The sequence below is a fragment of the Dermacentor silvarum genome, chromosome 3, assembly GCF_013339745.2.
Source record: "Dermacentor silvarum isolate Dsil-2018 chromosome 3, BIME_Dsil_1.4, whole genome shotgun sequence".
In the NCBI taxonomy this organism is placed as follows: Eukaryota; Metazoa; Arthropoda; class Arachnida; order Ixodida; family Ixodidae; genus Dermacentor; species Dermacentor silvarum.
In genome coordinates this window covers 173457932-173474645 of record NC_051156.1, presented here as the reverse complement: position 1 = coordinate 173474645, position 16714 = coordinate 173457932, and the positions used below count along the sequence as shown (strand labels likewise).

Below are 16714 nucleotides of genomic sequence, written 5' to 3'. Positions count from 1 at the left end.
ACCGTCTGAGCTAGCCAGGTGGGTAACAGATCGCAGAACGGGGGGGAATTATTCGGCAACTCGAAGCGCTGAGACACTGAATTCGGATCCCCCTGGGCCAGGATGAATTTTTCATCAACTGCAGAGCTTTCTTCCCGAGAAATCCACAGGGGCTTTCTTTCTTGCCTCGTGCTAGAGTCGTGGGGATGACAGTTTATTTTTCCTTTCTTCAACGATTACGTACGAGCCCTGAACACCACACGACCCACAGGATGCACGCGACCGCGGATTTGCACTGTCTGCGGGATCATCCCGGTTTACTACTGTAGTAACTTCAGGACCGGCCCACCTTACTCGGCAAAAAGCCGGCAGAGCAGACGCGCCAAATTCCAGAAAAGAAGGGGTAGGAATATTCGCTTTAAGGAACGAATTATACGCTTGAAAGTGCGTATTTGTGAGTTTACATAAATTATCATGGCGGGATAAGTGTACATGGTCCCGCGGTTACTGTATGGGCAGTATTGCGTAAGAGAGAGAGAAAGATATAGGCAAATGAAGGACAGGGAGGTTAACCGGAGGATATCTCCGGTTAGCTACCCTGCAGCGTAGAAGGGGAAAGGGCTGCGAAAGATGAGAGAAAAAGAAGAAAACAGTTGCGTAAGAGCGTGTTGCATAAAAGTTCGATCTCATTTCTGGTCGCACTTTTAGCCTGTTCAGTGATTTACCGTGCGACGCTCTTAGTCTTTGTCTGTTGTCATTTGATCATTGTTAAATGCACAGTGTTCTTCTTCCCTCTAATGCGTGGCTTTATTTTTATTTTCTTATCCTCTTGCAGTCATGTTGTTCACCCAACACCTATTTATTACCATTATCGTGGGTGTTGCCCTCTTCACCTGCTGCCAACCGTCTGCTGCTGAAACAGAGCAGAGTAAGTTATCTCATCTTCAGTTCCTCAATTTCTGACTCGACAGTGCGTAACGCAAAGACCACTTAACGGAGAACGCGTGCTCTTCTTTTTATTCATTAGGAGCCAATTAGAAGTTGTAATTGAGTAAGCACGATTACAATTAGAATGATTTAAGATTGCAGTTTTCGATTAGCTCATATCTGTGTAATGATTTAACATCTCATATTTTTCCGAGGTCATATGTACGTGAATATCTCATGGTCGTAACAAAATGGCAACATAACAGTGTGTACATACTGGACACGAAGCGTTATAAGTATTATGGGTTTATGACGCGAGACCTAGGGGCCTTGCAATGCACTCAGCTGTCTTCCTAGTGGTCCAGGAGATTTACACTATGTACTGAATGGCCTTCGTCAATGGTGCGTTTACAATGGTGCCTTGTCTCTCTCACTAACACAGGCTTGCGGAAAGTGCAGAAAAATGAAAGCCTGCCAGCTACGAGAGTAGAGCGCTCAACAGCGCTCTGCGGCAACGACGACCCTCCGCCGGCCGCCACCGAGCCGAGGAAGAACAGTGAGTCAAAGTCACGGGTCAAGCGCACGCGCAGATTACCATATAGGTGGGCGCGACAAGTACCACCAGCCGTCGGGGTCGGATGGACACAGTACCAGGGTCAAACGGGCACCTTCCAGCAGTCTTGGTACACGGACTCATCGGGCCGGGTCATTGCTAACGATCAGACAGTAAACGGTCGTCACCTTCCGCCGTCGGCCCCGGCAATCACATGGTCACCCTTGCCTCCGGGAGCGCCGGTTCCCCCGGGTCTGCAGGACGCGATAACCAAGCTAATAGTTGGCGCTGTGCAGCCGGTGAACCCGGCTGGACCTGGACCCCAAGTAATTCCGGCATCACCGGTCGGAGGGGAAGGACCAGAAGGCCAGCCAGGAGTACCCGCACAGCAGCCGTACGGATTGGGTAGCGGTGTTCAGCCTGTCCCGGGAGTCGTTGGGATCCCAGATACTGCGGCTACCGTACAGGACGAAGCCGAGCAGGATATTTATAGGCCAGCAAGGCCCCAGAAACCCACGCAAGGCACGCAGGATGGCAGGGCTGGCGTACAGCCAAAGCTTGTGCTCTCTTTCCAGAAGGCTGTGCCCCCGAAGGAGGAGGAAGATGAGAAGGATGAGAAAGAGGAAAGTAGGTGACTCCGAGAAGGCATTTCTCGGCCTGCTGCTCATTCGCTACGGCTGCTGTGTGGGTGCCTCCGCTTTGCCTCTGTCTGGGTTGTGGGCTTCGCGCGATGTTTCACTCTGCTGCTTCCGCTGCTGCCGCTTGTGCTTCGCAATCATTGTCGCAGAAAGGCATAGGTAGTCATGGTGTCTGGGTCATTGGGGTCATTAACGTTAAAGCTTGGTTGCTGTGACGTTACAATGCTCGTTACTCGCAACACGCGGTGTTCAAAGGAGCACTGGCACATAAACATTTTGTATCGCGTTTTTGGCCTTAATAGGTAGACCTACATCTACAATATCAAACTGTGAACCCCGTTTATTTCATCAGCGACTAATAAATAAATGCCATCCTTTTGGCACCAATCCGAAATAGGCTCAAGTTACAGACTGACAGTATGGTTAAGGCAACGTAATGGAAATCGCATCAGATGATCACGTGGCATGATTAGCCGCTGATGCACAGATTAACACACTACGCAGCGTTTCTCAAGAGATGAGTGTCTATAGTTATCATTGCTCAGTCAATCGTGCAGTAAAGTTGTGCTTGTAATGACGATGGCGCCGATGCTACGTCTAAAAACATGACCTCCTGATGAGGTCCAGTTTCACATCAAAACTGTCTTTCTCTATCACCAGGATTGCCTCGCATGCCCCCCTGGCAAGGCCACGGCGGTGGGCCTCCAGGTCACGGCGGTGGGCCTCCAGGTCACGGCGGAATTCCACCTGGCCATGCAAAGAGGGGTGGTGGTAAAAAGAGGAAAGGCCCACACGGAGGGGGCGGTGGCCGCGGTGGTGGACGTGGTAATGGCCCTGGTGGACGCGGTGGTCCCGGCGGTGGTGATTATGACTACTACGACGCCCAAGAAGGCCGTGGAGGTCGTGGTCCTCCACGTGGTGAAGACTATCCCGATCGTCCGTATCCGGGACGAGGAGGTCATGGACATCCTCCGCCGCATGAAGGCTACCCAGAAGACCCTTACCGTGACCAGCGGCCGCCACCGCAGCAACCGCAGCATAGGCCACCTCCCGAAGAAAGACCGCGACCACAGCGGCCTCCGCCACCACAGGAGAGGCCTCCGGCACAGAGGCCCACGCCGCCACTTCCGTACGATCCGAACGAACCCGAAGAACCACCCGAGGACGCACCCCCAGCCGGGCGCCCATCGCAGAGTCCTAACCTGCGAGACTTGCAGCCACGTGAGTATATCTTCAGGACAGAGTCGGGAACGAACCTGTCTCAGAAGGGGCAAAGCGCTCTTTGCATGAGACTTCTGGCAACTTTCTTCGGAGAACCTGGCACGGAGCTTATTACATTGCTCCGGAACATTTCGATCAACGTGGTTACACTTTTACGATGGCATGGAAAAAAAGTGCAAGAGTTCAAGCCTACAGTTCACCAACATTACTTTCTGATAACTCCATCACAATGCCAACAAATTGGCTTAACACTTGTCCGCAAACAAAATCTTGTCGACGGCACTGTCACACCCCAGAAACACAGTTTACGGGTTTGTCGTGTATAGGGATTATTGCTGTTGCATCTTCGTGACAAAACTGCCTACAGAAAGTTCTCTGCTGGCGAACTTGGTTTTGGCGATATTATCGATCTCACTAACATGGTCATTATGCGTTCTATAAGGAGTTTTGATATGATTGGCTCACTGTAAAAGATCGAGGTTACGGACAGTGAGAGAGCAGAGAACAGTGGAGTAGTTAAGCCACGGCGTTCAGCAACGCTCACAGTAAGCAAATGCGCTTCAAAAAGTTTCGGTATTTCCACCGGAAATAACTGTTAATACACCATCACTATATTAACACGCAGCGCTACAAACACAGAAGACGCATAAAAATATATTCAAAAGAAACCAGGTACTTACATCCATAATGCTACAGGGCATTCGGTATCCGCTTCTCTCTCTTGTGTCCGTTTCCACCTTTTTGCATTATGAATCCTTAAATAAGCTTTCTGCCGTTAATATCCGCTCACCAGTATCGTCTGAAGAAAAGGACTATATTAACACTATGTGGCTCTAATAATCATATAATATTAAGCGCTCCGGCGGCACGAGCCCCCGTTTTCCGTATTTTAAACACAGAAGAGTTGTCGTAGAAACCATAAAAATTCTTGTATATTCTATATATAATATAGAGAAATGATTGATGTGATTTAGAAAAAATGAGAACCAGGTACATAGTGATACATACATACAAGCCATACATGCTAAGAAGAAACTACCGCACCTACTGCATTGCGGCTTGCAGGAACACATTTACTAGTTCCTAGACGTACAATTTTGAGAATTTGTTATTGCGCGATCTTCTCTACATGCTCCGTAGAGTTCTAGGCACGTCATTCATGTAACCTCCTTATTGCGGCCATTTATAGAAATGCCTTGCCTAATCCTCCACTAGCTCAGCTTTCTGTCGTTCGAAACTTTACATCCGCTCGCTATCAATATCGGGATCGAGGAAAAGGACCAATATATAATGTGAATCATCTACGTGGCTGTAATAATCATATAATATTCTGTGATCGTATTCATAAAAAGCGCTTACGCTAAAACAATTCCTGAATGTAGGCGCAAGCTAACCGTGACGTTGGGCATATTATTAGCGAAGGCGTTTGGTCAGTGGTAAAGAGCGCATACGAACAAAAAGATTTGTGAATTCTGACCCGGTTTTTAAAGAAATTGTATTAACGGGTGTGCAGCCCTAATGATATGTAATTTGCTTGCCCCGAAAGCACTCAGTACTTATTAAGAAGTCAAGGACCTGCAGTGTAGAATATGCAGAATTTTAATGGCTTCCAATGCAGCCTGTTTCCTCCAGAATAATGTGTTTTTTTTTTAGTCTTCATAAGATTCGTCACGGAAGCAGGCAACGCTATTAACCTATATTCTGCGCAATAATCATATTTAAACGGCACCAAGTTGGAATTATTCTGTCTTCCTTTTATATCGCGCTTAAGTATAGATGTCCAGTTCAGCGACAGTATGGCTAACATCCTGTGCAAATATAGCGCAAGTCTGAAAAAAGCATGGGACCCGACGGTCGGCACCACGAAAATTTAGATGCGTTTTCTTTTCGTTATAATAAAAAATTTCTCTCCGTCAATAATAAAAGTACCAGTAAGCAGCAACATTTGGCTATGATAAAATCGTCAAACCGTTTCATTACGTCAGGAAAGCACCCATGATAATATTGTGCGTTCGTTCTGTACACGCAACGTGTTCTACGGCCGAGTGAAATGAAATGTGACCGAATTCAAGCAATTACAGGAAGTATTTCGCAGTACGTCGTTCATGATGGCGGATACACAAAAATGGTGCAAAGAAGAAAGTATCACATCCATGTAGCCCAAATTAAAACCAGAATTCTGTAGCCCGGTGTCATTAAACATTTCAACGGCAAATAATAATAATATATCATCATCATTATCATCATAATCATCATCATCATGACGAGCATGTGGAAATCCATGTGAAGCGAAGCGTTCGTGAAGCGGTTCTCTTACGTACATGTGCTACGTCACGTTTGCGCGCGCAAATAATCTCGATCTACTTGGCGTTGGCACGAGAGACGCATATGTGTGATTGTGGCTTAATTGTAAAAAAAAACATTCGTAGCGTAATGGTTAGAGCATAGGGCCGCTGGGTGAGAGACCGTAGTTCGAACCCACCTTCGGACACATAATTTTCTTATATTCTGCGCGTATGATCAATTCCGCAAGAGATCATTCACAGCCACTGTCAGCAATCTTCAGGAGGGTTTGCTAAGGAAGTTTCGCTTTAAAAACTACCTTAAATATCATACTTTACGCGTGAAAAAGTGAGCAAGATATTTCATTTATAGTAGCAGTTGTATGTTAGATGGAATTTTTATAGAGTGATAAAGAACTGTGAAGGGTGACAGTCGTAATTCGAAATCTGCCTTCTATGCTGGCCAACAAACACAGTTATCTCAGGGCATTATAAGCATAAGCAGGTCATAGAAGGATACAGAAGGGCCAAATAAAGTGTCGCAGCTACGCTGTGAATATACTACTATGCAAACGGAGCTCGGGGGAGGGTTATTTCAATCAATTTTTTTTTTTGTCTGCGCAGTTTGCGGAGTCCGGAGTCTTGCGTTTGCGGAAGACAAGTCGAGCGACTACCAGACTGTGCCCTTCATCGTGGGCGGCAACGTGACCTCCCACCGGAGCTGGCCATGGATGGTATGTGCAAGAAAGTGGCCGGATCTGGCGACGTAACCTTTTCGCCGAATCTCACGCCCGCGTCGCATTGCGACGCGAGCTTGCGTTACATCGTTCTGCTTCTTTCCTTTCACGTACAGCCTGCCGCGAAAAAAAAAGCTTGCGTAAGATGCAGTTTTCTCTTCTATCATCTGTGCTTTCATGTGCTCCCAGCGTTTTCCTGGGAAGGTCTTTCATGTCTGAGTAGCGCTGTTCCTTGTAAGCAATTCGCACAAACAAGACCTTTGCACTCAAGGAGAGGCGTGGGACGAATATCTGTGATATTGTGACACCAGCGGCTTTGGCACTTCCTTTCTTGAAGCAGGTCGAAGCGGTTGAGTTTTGGCAACGAACGCATTTTCGGATACAAGAACAGTAGTACACTATGTTTGTAATAACGTGTCTGCTACAGAAGTATCATCATTAACATTATCACCCTCATCATCAGCCTATTATGTTCACTGTGCGACGAAGGCCTCTCCTAGCTATCTACATTTAACCCTGTTTCTATTAGCTGCCTCATTCCTAAGCATGCAAGCTTTCCCAATATCCGTCATATCAGCTGATCCTCTGCCGTCCTCGACTGCATTTTTCTTTCCTTGGCACCCTCGTTGTAAATTTTTGAGATCACCCGTTGCCTGATATAGGCACTGCATGACCTTCCCAGCTCTTAATCTAAATCAGAAAACAGCTTCACTTGCTTGCTTTCTAATCTTTCTATTTTTGCTTTCACAATTATGCGTTTTTTTCTCTCGTTCAATCACGCGTTGCGCGGTACATAGTTTCTTTCCGGTTTCTCTGTTAACCTGGAATGTTTTGTTTCAGCGGTTATTACTGGTAGAATTGTACATTTTAATTTTGAGTGATAACGGTAACTTATCATTCTGGACTTGGAAGGGCCCGCCATAGGCGCACCAGCCCCATTTTCATTCGTCAGAAAATTTTCGTCTCGTGATACGGCTCCCCTGTGACTACTTGGCCTAAATAGATGTACTCTTTCACAGCTTCCACCACTCACAAACTATTGTTCTCTCTCCAGGCTATGAATGTCACTATAATATATTCCGTATTAATCAATCGAAACTACCCTATGACTTCGTGCGTTAAGATTTTTAATCACGTGTTATAAGTCACCTGCAGCGTTGGCTGAACATCGCAAAGTCATCAGCAAACCACAAGTTGCTGAGATATCCCCTTTAATCATGACACCTAATGTCCGGCTCTCTAACATTCTGAATAGTTGAAAGAATTTTAAGCGTTTCTAAGTAGAGGATAGCTTCTCTATACCTGACGGCCCTAATTATTAGTCTTCTTTTTATGTATGCATGCACGCGAAATATATTGTAGACGAACGCACGTAAGCACACAGCTGATCTAGCGCGAGAACAACTGTACATACTACTTGCAAAAAAAAAAGGCAAAGAAAAGGCATTTTTCTCAGTTCTTGTTTCTATCTGCATCGTTCTATTAGTTTAAAGGAAACACGTACTAACGATTTCATTCTTACAACAGAGGCTCGTTTTTACACCAGAGCATTTACAGCATTGCCTAGATACTTAAAGCAAGTGCGTGTGAGCATCATAGTGAAAGCGGTTGTTCTAAATCTTTTCGTTTTTCTTTTTTGTATCCTGCAGGCCAAACTTGAAGTGCTCAATCCCGACGAGATAACATACAAATTCTTATGTGGAGGCAGCCTCATCAGTGCCCGCTACATGATCACTGCGGCCCACTGCTTCAGCCCAATACCGGAGTAAGTTTCTCGCTTTCTTTCTTTCGTGATTGGAAATACTAATTGACATCATTGATAACATATTAGCAGAGTCCTTTAATAGCTTTTCTTTAAATATTAGTTACGTTTACAACAATATATGTCTCATGAAACCGAATTAATCTAACGAAGCCAAGAAAATGTGTGCTACGAACGTTTCAACAGCTAGAACTATCTTTCTTGCTTCCCGTGGGACCTCTCGAGATCTCTCATAGACATTCAGCCACCTATCCCGGCCGCGGCGGCCGCATTCCGATGGAGGCGAAATGCAATAACGCCCGTGTGCTTGCGTTGTAGTGCACGTTAAAGAACCCCGGCTGGTCAAAATTAATCAGGAGCCCTCCACTACGGCGTTCCTCATAATCAGAACTGGTTTTGGCACGTAAAACCCCAGAAAGAAGAAGCATTCAGTCACCGCAGTTCTAAGCAGACTTAAGTAACAGTTACTTAAGATATACCGGTAAGTTAGAGTTCTGGCGTTGTAAAGAGGTTGGTCTAATCAGCGTTCTGTAAGTATGCCAGTAAAGAAGTAAACATTAAAGACGTCTGATGATGCTGCCTTGAAATTTCTACATCACATGATGCATTGCCTCACAGATTTCGGCAGTGTCTGTACGGAGTAGCATTATATTTTATTTATTAAACATTTAGTTACATTGCATTAAAAAATGAACGAGAAAAGTCGATTTCCCAATTCATATAATCAATATAGCTGCATGCTTTTAGTGAAAAATATTTAAAAGCAGATGTCACACATTCACAAGCAATCCGAAAGGAAAACTCTTGTTGGCTATGCTATTGCGGCAGGATTAGTGAGTCACTTGTGCCCGCACATAGCAAGATTTATTAAATTGAAATGTCCAGGGCCTCTTTTTTTTGACAAACTAAACGTTATTTCGCCAAACGCAGGCGAGCACAGAACTACCGCGTGGTGTTCTTCTCGCCCCGGCCGGGCTTCACGCTGGAGCGTATCGTGGAGAAGATCATCATCCACGACAAGTACAACAGCTACTCGCATTACTACGACATCGCGGCGGTGCGTTTCAACCGTGACCTGCTGCGGCCTTTCATGCCGATCTGCCTGCCCACGCCGACTTTCACTGGCCGAGCCCTCTCAGATCAGGAGGCGTTCGTCATCGGATGGGGGTCCACAAAATTCGGTGAGTATATGTATCTCTTGAACTACGGGACGTTCTCGGGCCGTGGTGGTGTCGTATCTGTGAAGTGCGCCCCACTAAAGCGCTTTATCATTCCTGCGGGATACAGGCCTCAATGATACTCTGTAAATAGCTCTTGTGGTAGTGAATTTCGCGTGCGTGTATGTATTAGTGCGTGTGTGGGTGTGCATTTAGTTTAGTTTTAACAGCGGAGCTGCTTAAGCCGGAGGTTAGCCCGTATAGCGTAGACCAGAAACTTCGCCTGTTGATGACGTCACCGTGCGTTACCTAGCAACCACTGGGCATAGCTGCGCCTCGCTTCGCCGCCGCTCCGCACCGCCGCGCCGAGCTGCGACGACCGCGCACCTGCTCCACCTAGCCATGACGTCACTTTCGCGTCGCCTAGCAACCACATGTGCCTCGCTTCACCTAGACATGTCAACGCTTCGCCAGGCCACGTCTTGAAGCGCGTCGTGTAGCCAAGCGAGAATCTGCGCGTCGGCGGCGAGCCAATCCGGAATACCATGCCCCTGCTGCAGCCGAGAAGAGGCGTCGTCGAGTCGAAGATCCCGAGTTTCGAGAACGAGAACGCGAGAATCTGCGTTTGATTATCCAGCGTCGTCGGGACAGCGACCCTGGCTGTAGCTTGGTCGATCACAAGCTCCGCTGCTTGCTCCAGCCTTGCACCCCTAGTGCAAGCTGCGCTCATTTTTCTTTCTTTCTGACTGAAACGTACTTTGTCTTCTTGGGTGCACGTATTTCTAATTGACGCACATCTAATGAAAAGGAAGTTCTTGCCGTACTACTTTTTTCACCAGTGCTCTGTTCCTCGCACGCCACCGCAGGTGGACCCAGCAGCAAGGAACTTCGCGAAGTGTCGCTGCCCATCTGGTCGAACTCGGAGTGCAAGAAAGTCTACGACCCGCTAAACTCGCAGCACATCGACAAGGGCATCACGCCGCAACAGCTCTGCGCGGGCCGCAAGGAGGGCGGCGTCGACGCGTGCCAGGCGAGTGCTCGTCGACGTTCTCTAACTTCTGCACTTCGCTAGTGCCCTTGTGGCAAACCGCAGCTCAGATGTCATGGTTATGTTAGGTTAAGTAACTTCCCGAAACGTTTCATTCAGGGAATAAAGATTGATAAATGCGGCAACCTCGCGAAACGCACTGCGCGTGAGCTCCACCTCAATGGACAACCATGCGCATGACCTATTTCCACTGTCACATCTTCCTGAGCATAAAGTTTCCTTCAGAAATTACCTGAGGCAACTCTGAAGCTAGTCTCTGCGTGGAAGCATCAAGTATGGCGTTCAATCAGCTTAGGAATCACAGCCAGTATACATGTATTTGCCTAGAATTCATCCTTTTTGGCTTCAAACGGCTTCGTCATGCCTTTGCAAATCAATTATATTCAGAAAAAGATATAGCGCCTCAAATACAGCAATTTATAATTATTACGCTTGTGGGCAGAAAGTAATGGCAGCTAGTGCTTAGAAATCTAAAAGATATAGTAATTTCACAAAAACGTTAAAGCCATGATCGAGTGCGAAGATATATGACCTACCCTTGTGCTAATTGTCGTTCTCATGGTCGGGGAATGATCGCAGAGCCAGTTCTTTCTCTACTAATATTGGCAGTAAAGTTCTTTGGCGTGAGAACTGACCAACGTGAGAGAGACGCGAAAGCGTCGAGCCGCAGCAACGCGCGAAATACGCTCCATGTGGTTGTCGCTCTATCGGCCCTTCGAAACACGCCGATGACAACTGCAATTCTCTTTGCAACCGCAGGGTGACTCCGGTGGGCCCCTCATGGTGCTAGACGACAACAAGAGGTGGACTCTGGTGGGCATCGTCTCGTTCGGCCACTCGTGCGCAAGCCCAAACTTTCCGGGCGTGTACACGCGTACGGACTCTTACCTCGACTGGATACGGCAGAACGTCAACTTCACGGCGTGACCGCACTGTCGCGCCCTTTTAGGATCTTTGAAATTTGCTTCTTTTTAAAAAGTTCGTGCCCCAATGGGTGCTCTTCCTTCTTTTTTTATGCTAAAGACTCTGCGCTGGTCGCACAAACAAATGTTGAACAGTTTTAACGGGACCTACATTAGCACGAGCTTTCCTTTTGCGGCAAAGCTGCGATGCAGTTGCGCTCATTTCGTAATACTAACAACACTCCGGAATACCTATAAAATGCTCATTGCCGGTGACTGGTGTTCCGATAGAATGTCGATAGGGCGTTTTTTCTTGCGCTTTCTCAAATGCAGATTTTATATAGAGTGATTTGTACGTGCAAGACCTAGCCAGTGGCTTACTCCTCAACAAGACCCTTGAAGTATCTCTGCTCAAACACAAGTGACACACACGTGACACACGTGTGGACATGAAGAGCCTCGGCGATTCTACTCTTAAGCATGGTTCACTCGGTGAATGCTCGTCGACAACGTGTCATTGTCGCTCTAACTCCTTGCCATGGTACGTGACTGGAAGGTGAACGTATTGAAAGAATTACTTGTATATATGCAGATAGGTTTCCTAAACATGGGAAACTGCATGCTGTGCTTAGAATTAAAACATCTCACTTACAAATTCACAAACTCGAGGGGAAAAAAGTTGTGTTATTGTCCTGAAATGAGGCGTGTTGCCAATACGCCAGGTAGCGGCAAAATGGCAACAGTGACAGCGTTGAGAGAAGTTTGGCTACAGTTGGCAACAGGCTTGTATGAAGTCACCAGAAACCACGATCGCATGTGGGAGTCCATGTAGTTCGAGAAATAATTGTTGAGAAATGAATCTTTCGATCTCAACGCCAGATAGAAGAATGCGAGATGACTTACTTTACATAGTGTTCCTTTTCTTTGTTTTTACTCTAGATAGAATTTGAAGCAATATCATCAGGACGTTAAAATTACCTGAGACAATTTATTTTTGTCCTTTTTTCTTTATATATTTTTAATAGCTAAAGCGAGTGCTGAATTTTATTGTATTATATATTAGCCACAGCAGAGACTCATGAACAGGATGCAGCGTTCTGTGATCCAACTGGTTCATCCAACAAAATTTCGCATTTACTTGACAAAATTGCGCATACCTTAACGAAACTACTTTTCAAATGTACTTCTACTTTTGTGATAACGACCACTTGCAGCTTATTGTATATACTGTTCAAGTCATTCACAGCCATTAACTAGTAATAAAGTGCAAATGGCTTCGATTTTCGGCGTTGTGTTGTCCAAATAGGAAAGCAGCATTGAGGCTGTTTACTTCTTACCATCTTCATTTCGCGATTCGGCTCTCTGGCTGCTATCTCTGGTCTACTGTATTATAATAGTAACGTTCATACGTTGGTGCTTAATGTGTGACTGCCTTTTGTTTGCATCACTTTCGACGAGAGTGTTCTGGTCTGTTCGTGTGCTTTTGTGCTGTTATCCACCGCTATTGTGTGTGTTCGTGTAAATGATATATTATAGCCTATCTGTATCTTATTTAATATTACCGTTTGTCACACTTTACGTGCGTTGTGCTGCATACTCCAGCTGCTGTATAAGTAAACAAGAATGTGAACACATATATACTGCGTGACACTTAATTGTTGGGCTTCCACTCATGAACACCCTCACAACTACCAGTTGGCGGAAACCCATGAAGCGTCGAGTGCCACGAAGAACACGTGGTAGCATCGAGTATCGTAAAACTGCAGGGGACCGAATTCACAAAGCTTTTCTTTCGTAAGGGCTTCTAAGTGCCCTTCGCTAGTTATATGTCCAGCATCGGTATTGGCTGAAATTTTCTTTTAAGAACAAATCTAGCGTAAGAGCTTTTTTGTGAACACGGGAGCAGCTCCTTTCTCATAGCATATGTTGGCTTCTGTCCTCAAAATTTGGTGTCAAACCATTACGTTTGCTGCCGACGAAAGACGCCACGGTGATTACGTGACGACAGCATTACTGAAACACTTTCTACGCAATTCCTGAAAAAAAAATGTGCGATTGGCCAAGAACTCTTCCTGCGCGCTTTGTCGCGATGGCTGCGCGGATATGGATTGTATTTTACGTCTATCAGGAATAAACTTTTCACCAAGTGCCATTTTTTCGAGGCCTTTCTTTACGCTGTAAAAGCAATGCGCTTCTCTTTCTCCTTCTTCTTGTTTAAATCGTGTAGCGCCTGACCAAAGACGGCGCTATCTTGGTCGAAACTCTCAAACAATGATCCGTGGTTTTTGAAAATCGCAACCAATTTTGCACGAGTGGGCTTCGCACAGGGAAAAATTATTTCAGATTTGCCTGGGACATGTAACCATCAAAATGGACGCATGCTCAAGTAACGAAGATTACGGGATGACAACTGCGCAGACTGTGTAAACTGAATATTCGGCGTAATCTATAAAATATCCTCAACGATTTAGAGTTTACAGTGAGTGCACGAAATACACACGCCTCGCCTTCTTGCACGGAGATTACAACACGGAGAGAACATACGTAATTGTAATATGTTCCCACGATGTTCTTCCTCGCTCGTTCTGTGCGCACTTGTAGGACATAATTTCCTGTCGCTGGCGGCTCTTAGTGCTACATTAAAAAGAGAGAGAGAGAAACTTAGTACCCTTCCACTCTGTGAAGAAGGATAACCAGCGAAGCTGTATTGGGATGACTATTGCGATAACTATTGTGATAACGGACGTTGTACAACGCCTGAGCTTGGCATCCGCGGCCCGCTTCCTCGTCGGTCGTTTTCGCCCGCCGTCGTCGCGCATATTCCCTATGCTGCTGCCGCCGACGCTCCAGACTCTGTCCTCGATGGTCCCGCGACCCGTCGGCAGCCGCGCGTTCGGCGGCAGCGGCTTCCCGTCGCTTTCGCGTCCATTCGCGCTGCTGTTCACGTCGACGCTATTTGAGGGCACGTTCTTCTTCTTCGGAGCGAACTACGCGCGTCCTGCTGATAGAAAGTCTAAAGTGCAACTGCTGATAACGTCGCTAGGGTGATGACTACGTCAGAAGAAGAAAAAAAAAGAGAGAGAGGCACAACGATTGGTGGGTAGACTATGATGTTTTATTTTGCTTTTCAGCCCCTCCAATCGGGAGAGAAGGAGCGCCTCTCGGCGCACAGGTGGTATGGGGTACGGGGAAATTTCTCTGTCGATGCGACTCGACAGACGGGCGCAAAAATTTTCAGAACGTAGCCATATACAGCTTCGCTGTAAAGAAGAATATTGTTACGCGAAGGACGAGTCAGTAAGACGAGCAACTGTTTACAGGGTTATATTTACAACAGCGGTTGCAGCGCCGACCGGTTAGATTCACAGCGCGAGCCCAGCTCGTTCTTCCTCTTCTTTGCTCGAGTGATGGCGCCCGCGCGCCTCGTTCAAACAATAAAATACCACACGCGTGTAGCAATATAATAACAAGTGGCGGCCTGAAATGTAATAAAAAAATATAAGCGGTGGCAATGCATTCTTTCAGTTTGGGTGGGTGTAGTAGCCCCGTGAGGAGATAATTGCTGACTTGCTTATCTTTGTGCTCACGTGTGGCGTTTACATACACTTAAATGTATAATAATAATCAATTAATGATTATTTATTTATTTATTTATTTATTTATTTATTTATTTATTTATTTATTTATTTATTTATTTATTTATTTATTTGTCGTGCCCAGGAACAACCATGAGGCCAAAGTGCTGGCGCGCGCATACATAAATAAAATAAAATAAATAGAAAACGGCAGGGGAATATCAGTAAAACGAAGGAATGAATAAAAATAACAATAAAATTAACAAAAGGAGAGTGTACATAAAACAAGGGGCAAATTAACACATAAGAAAAAGGAGGAAAGGGGCAGTTGAACACTACTTGAAACTATGGCACAATAACGCAATGCTCAGAAAAGAACAATGACAGCCAGTTGTGAAAAATATCAAGACCATGAGAGTGGGCGTTATAAAGACTGTAATCTATGGGCGATTGAGTGTTGGTGATGACGGGCAGGAACATGGAAAGGTCTATGTTCTCTGGTGATCTTCCGCGGAATACGAAACATGATGCAACTGAGGAGTTCCGGGCACATGAGGATACCGTGAAGGAGTTTGAAAAGAAACAAAAGGTCAGCGCGATTACGTTTTCAGCGAAGTAAGGGCAGCGACAATAATCCAACAGTGCTAGAGCAAGGTCCAGCATCCGTTTTAGCAAAGCGGTGATGATATATGATTAGAAACTTTTTCTGGGCCCGATCTATGATGTCACTGTTGGATCTAGAAATGCCGTTCCAGACGACCGATGCATTTTCGAGTTGAGGAAAACAGATTGTTGTGTACAAATTGCGGAACGGTGCAGGAGAATCGAATCTTCTCGATAGTCTGCAAGCGGAGCCAAGAGTGCGCATACCGCGCATTGCGACGCTTTTAGTGTGTGCTGAAAAGTGCAAGGTTGTATCAAAAAGTACACCGAGATCATTTATCTCACGCACCTTAGACAACGATAAAGAATCTACAGAATAAGATAAAGAAATGCTTTATGTTTTGCGGGAGAAAGTCATGACATTGCATAGTTTTGGCAGAATTAAAGGTGAGGTTATTATCTGTGCACCATTTATATAAAGAAAACAGGTCAGACTGCAGGATGCGACAGGCACGAACAGCATGAATTGCCTTAAAAATGTTGATGTCATCGGCATATAGAAGGAATGAAGAATTCCGAATGGTAGAACGGACGTCATTATTAAAAAAAATTAGAAGGAGTGGTCCTAATACTGATCCTTGAGGGACGCCACTAGTTGCCATGTAAGAAGACGTTTGGCCATTAACGTTAACATAACATGATCTATAAATAAGATGACTCCACAATTGGCGAGTCAATACCAAAGTGCGTAATCTTGATCAGAAGCAGTGAGTGGATGACCACATCAATATCTTTGCTGAGGTCACAATAAATGGTGTCAACTTGCCCCCTTAGAAGTACCGGTGCGGAGATCTGTGTCATGAAGCTTGCGAGATTTGTGACAGTGGAGCGGAAGGTGAAGAATCCATGCTCATTCGGAATCAATGAGTTATTCACAGTAATACACAATACGTTGTGAAGAGCAAGCGCAAAAAGCTTAGACGTGGTACAGAGAAGAGAAATCGGGCGATAATTCGACACATATTATTATTATTATTATTATTATTATTATTATTATTATTATTATTATTATTATTATTATTATTATTATTATTATTATTATTATTATTATTATTATTATTATTATTATTATTATTATTATTATCCCGCAGCATGGCGCCCAGTAAGGACGCATGCTTGCTCTGCTCGTGCCGTTTTTTCGGAAAACAGCAGTTCTTTCGCTGTGAAAAGTGTGACAAACGTGTGCATGCGAAATGTGTGACATGGCCAGACGACGAACTGGATCTTTTGAAGTCGGGATCGCGCTCCTTTTGCTGCAATTTGTGTGAGT

General features: G+C 45.5%; 1 protein-coding gene across 4 annotated transcripts in view; it reads left to right on the top strand.

The window, feature by feature from the left end:
- The window catches only part of LOC119446110 (serine protease 44-like), a 37904-nt gene extending 24546 nt beyond the window's left edge, over positions 1-13358 (top strand). For 3 of the 4 annotated variants that reach the window (XM_037710460.2, XM_037710461.2, XM_049663906.1), the window contains 8 exons: positions 815-907; positions 1349-2086; positions 2758-3318; positions 6225-6334; positions 7987-8102; positions 9030-9280; positions 10123-10286; positions 11064-13358. In XM_037710460.2, coding sequence (XP_037566388.1) covers positions 817-907; positions 1349-2086; positions 2758-3318; positions 6225-6334; positions 7987-8102; positions 9030-9280; positions 10123-10286; positions 11064-11231 — 2199 coding nt within the window. In that variant the 5' untranslated portion in view covers positions 815-816 and the 3' untranslated portion in view covers positions 11232-13358. The remainder of the gene's footprint in view (positions 1-814; positions 908-1348; positions 2087-2757; positions 3319-6224; positions 6335-7986; positions 8103-9029; positions 9281-10122; positions 10287-11063) is intronic. The other variant, XM_049663907.1, reaches the window with a different exon arrangement.
- Positions 13359-16714: the final 3356 nt, after the last annotated feature.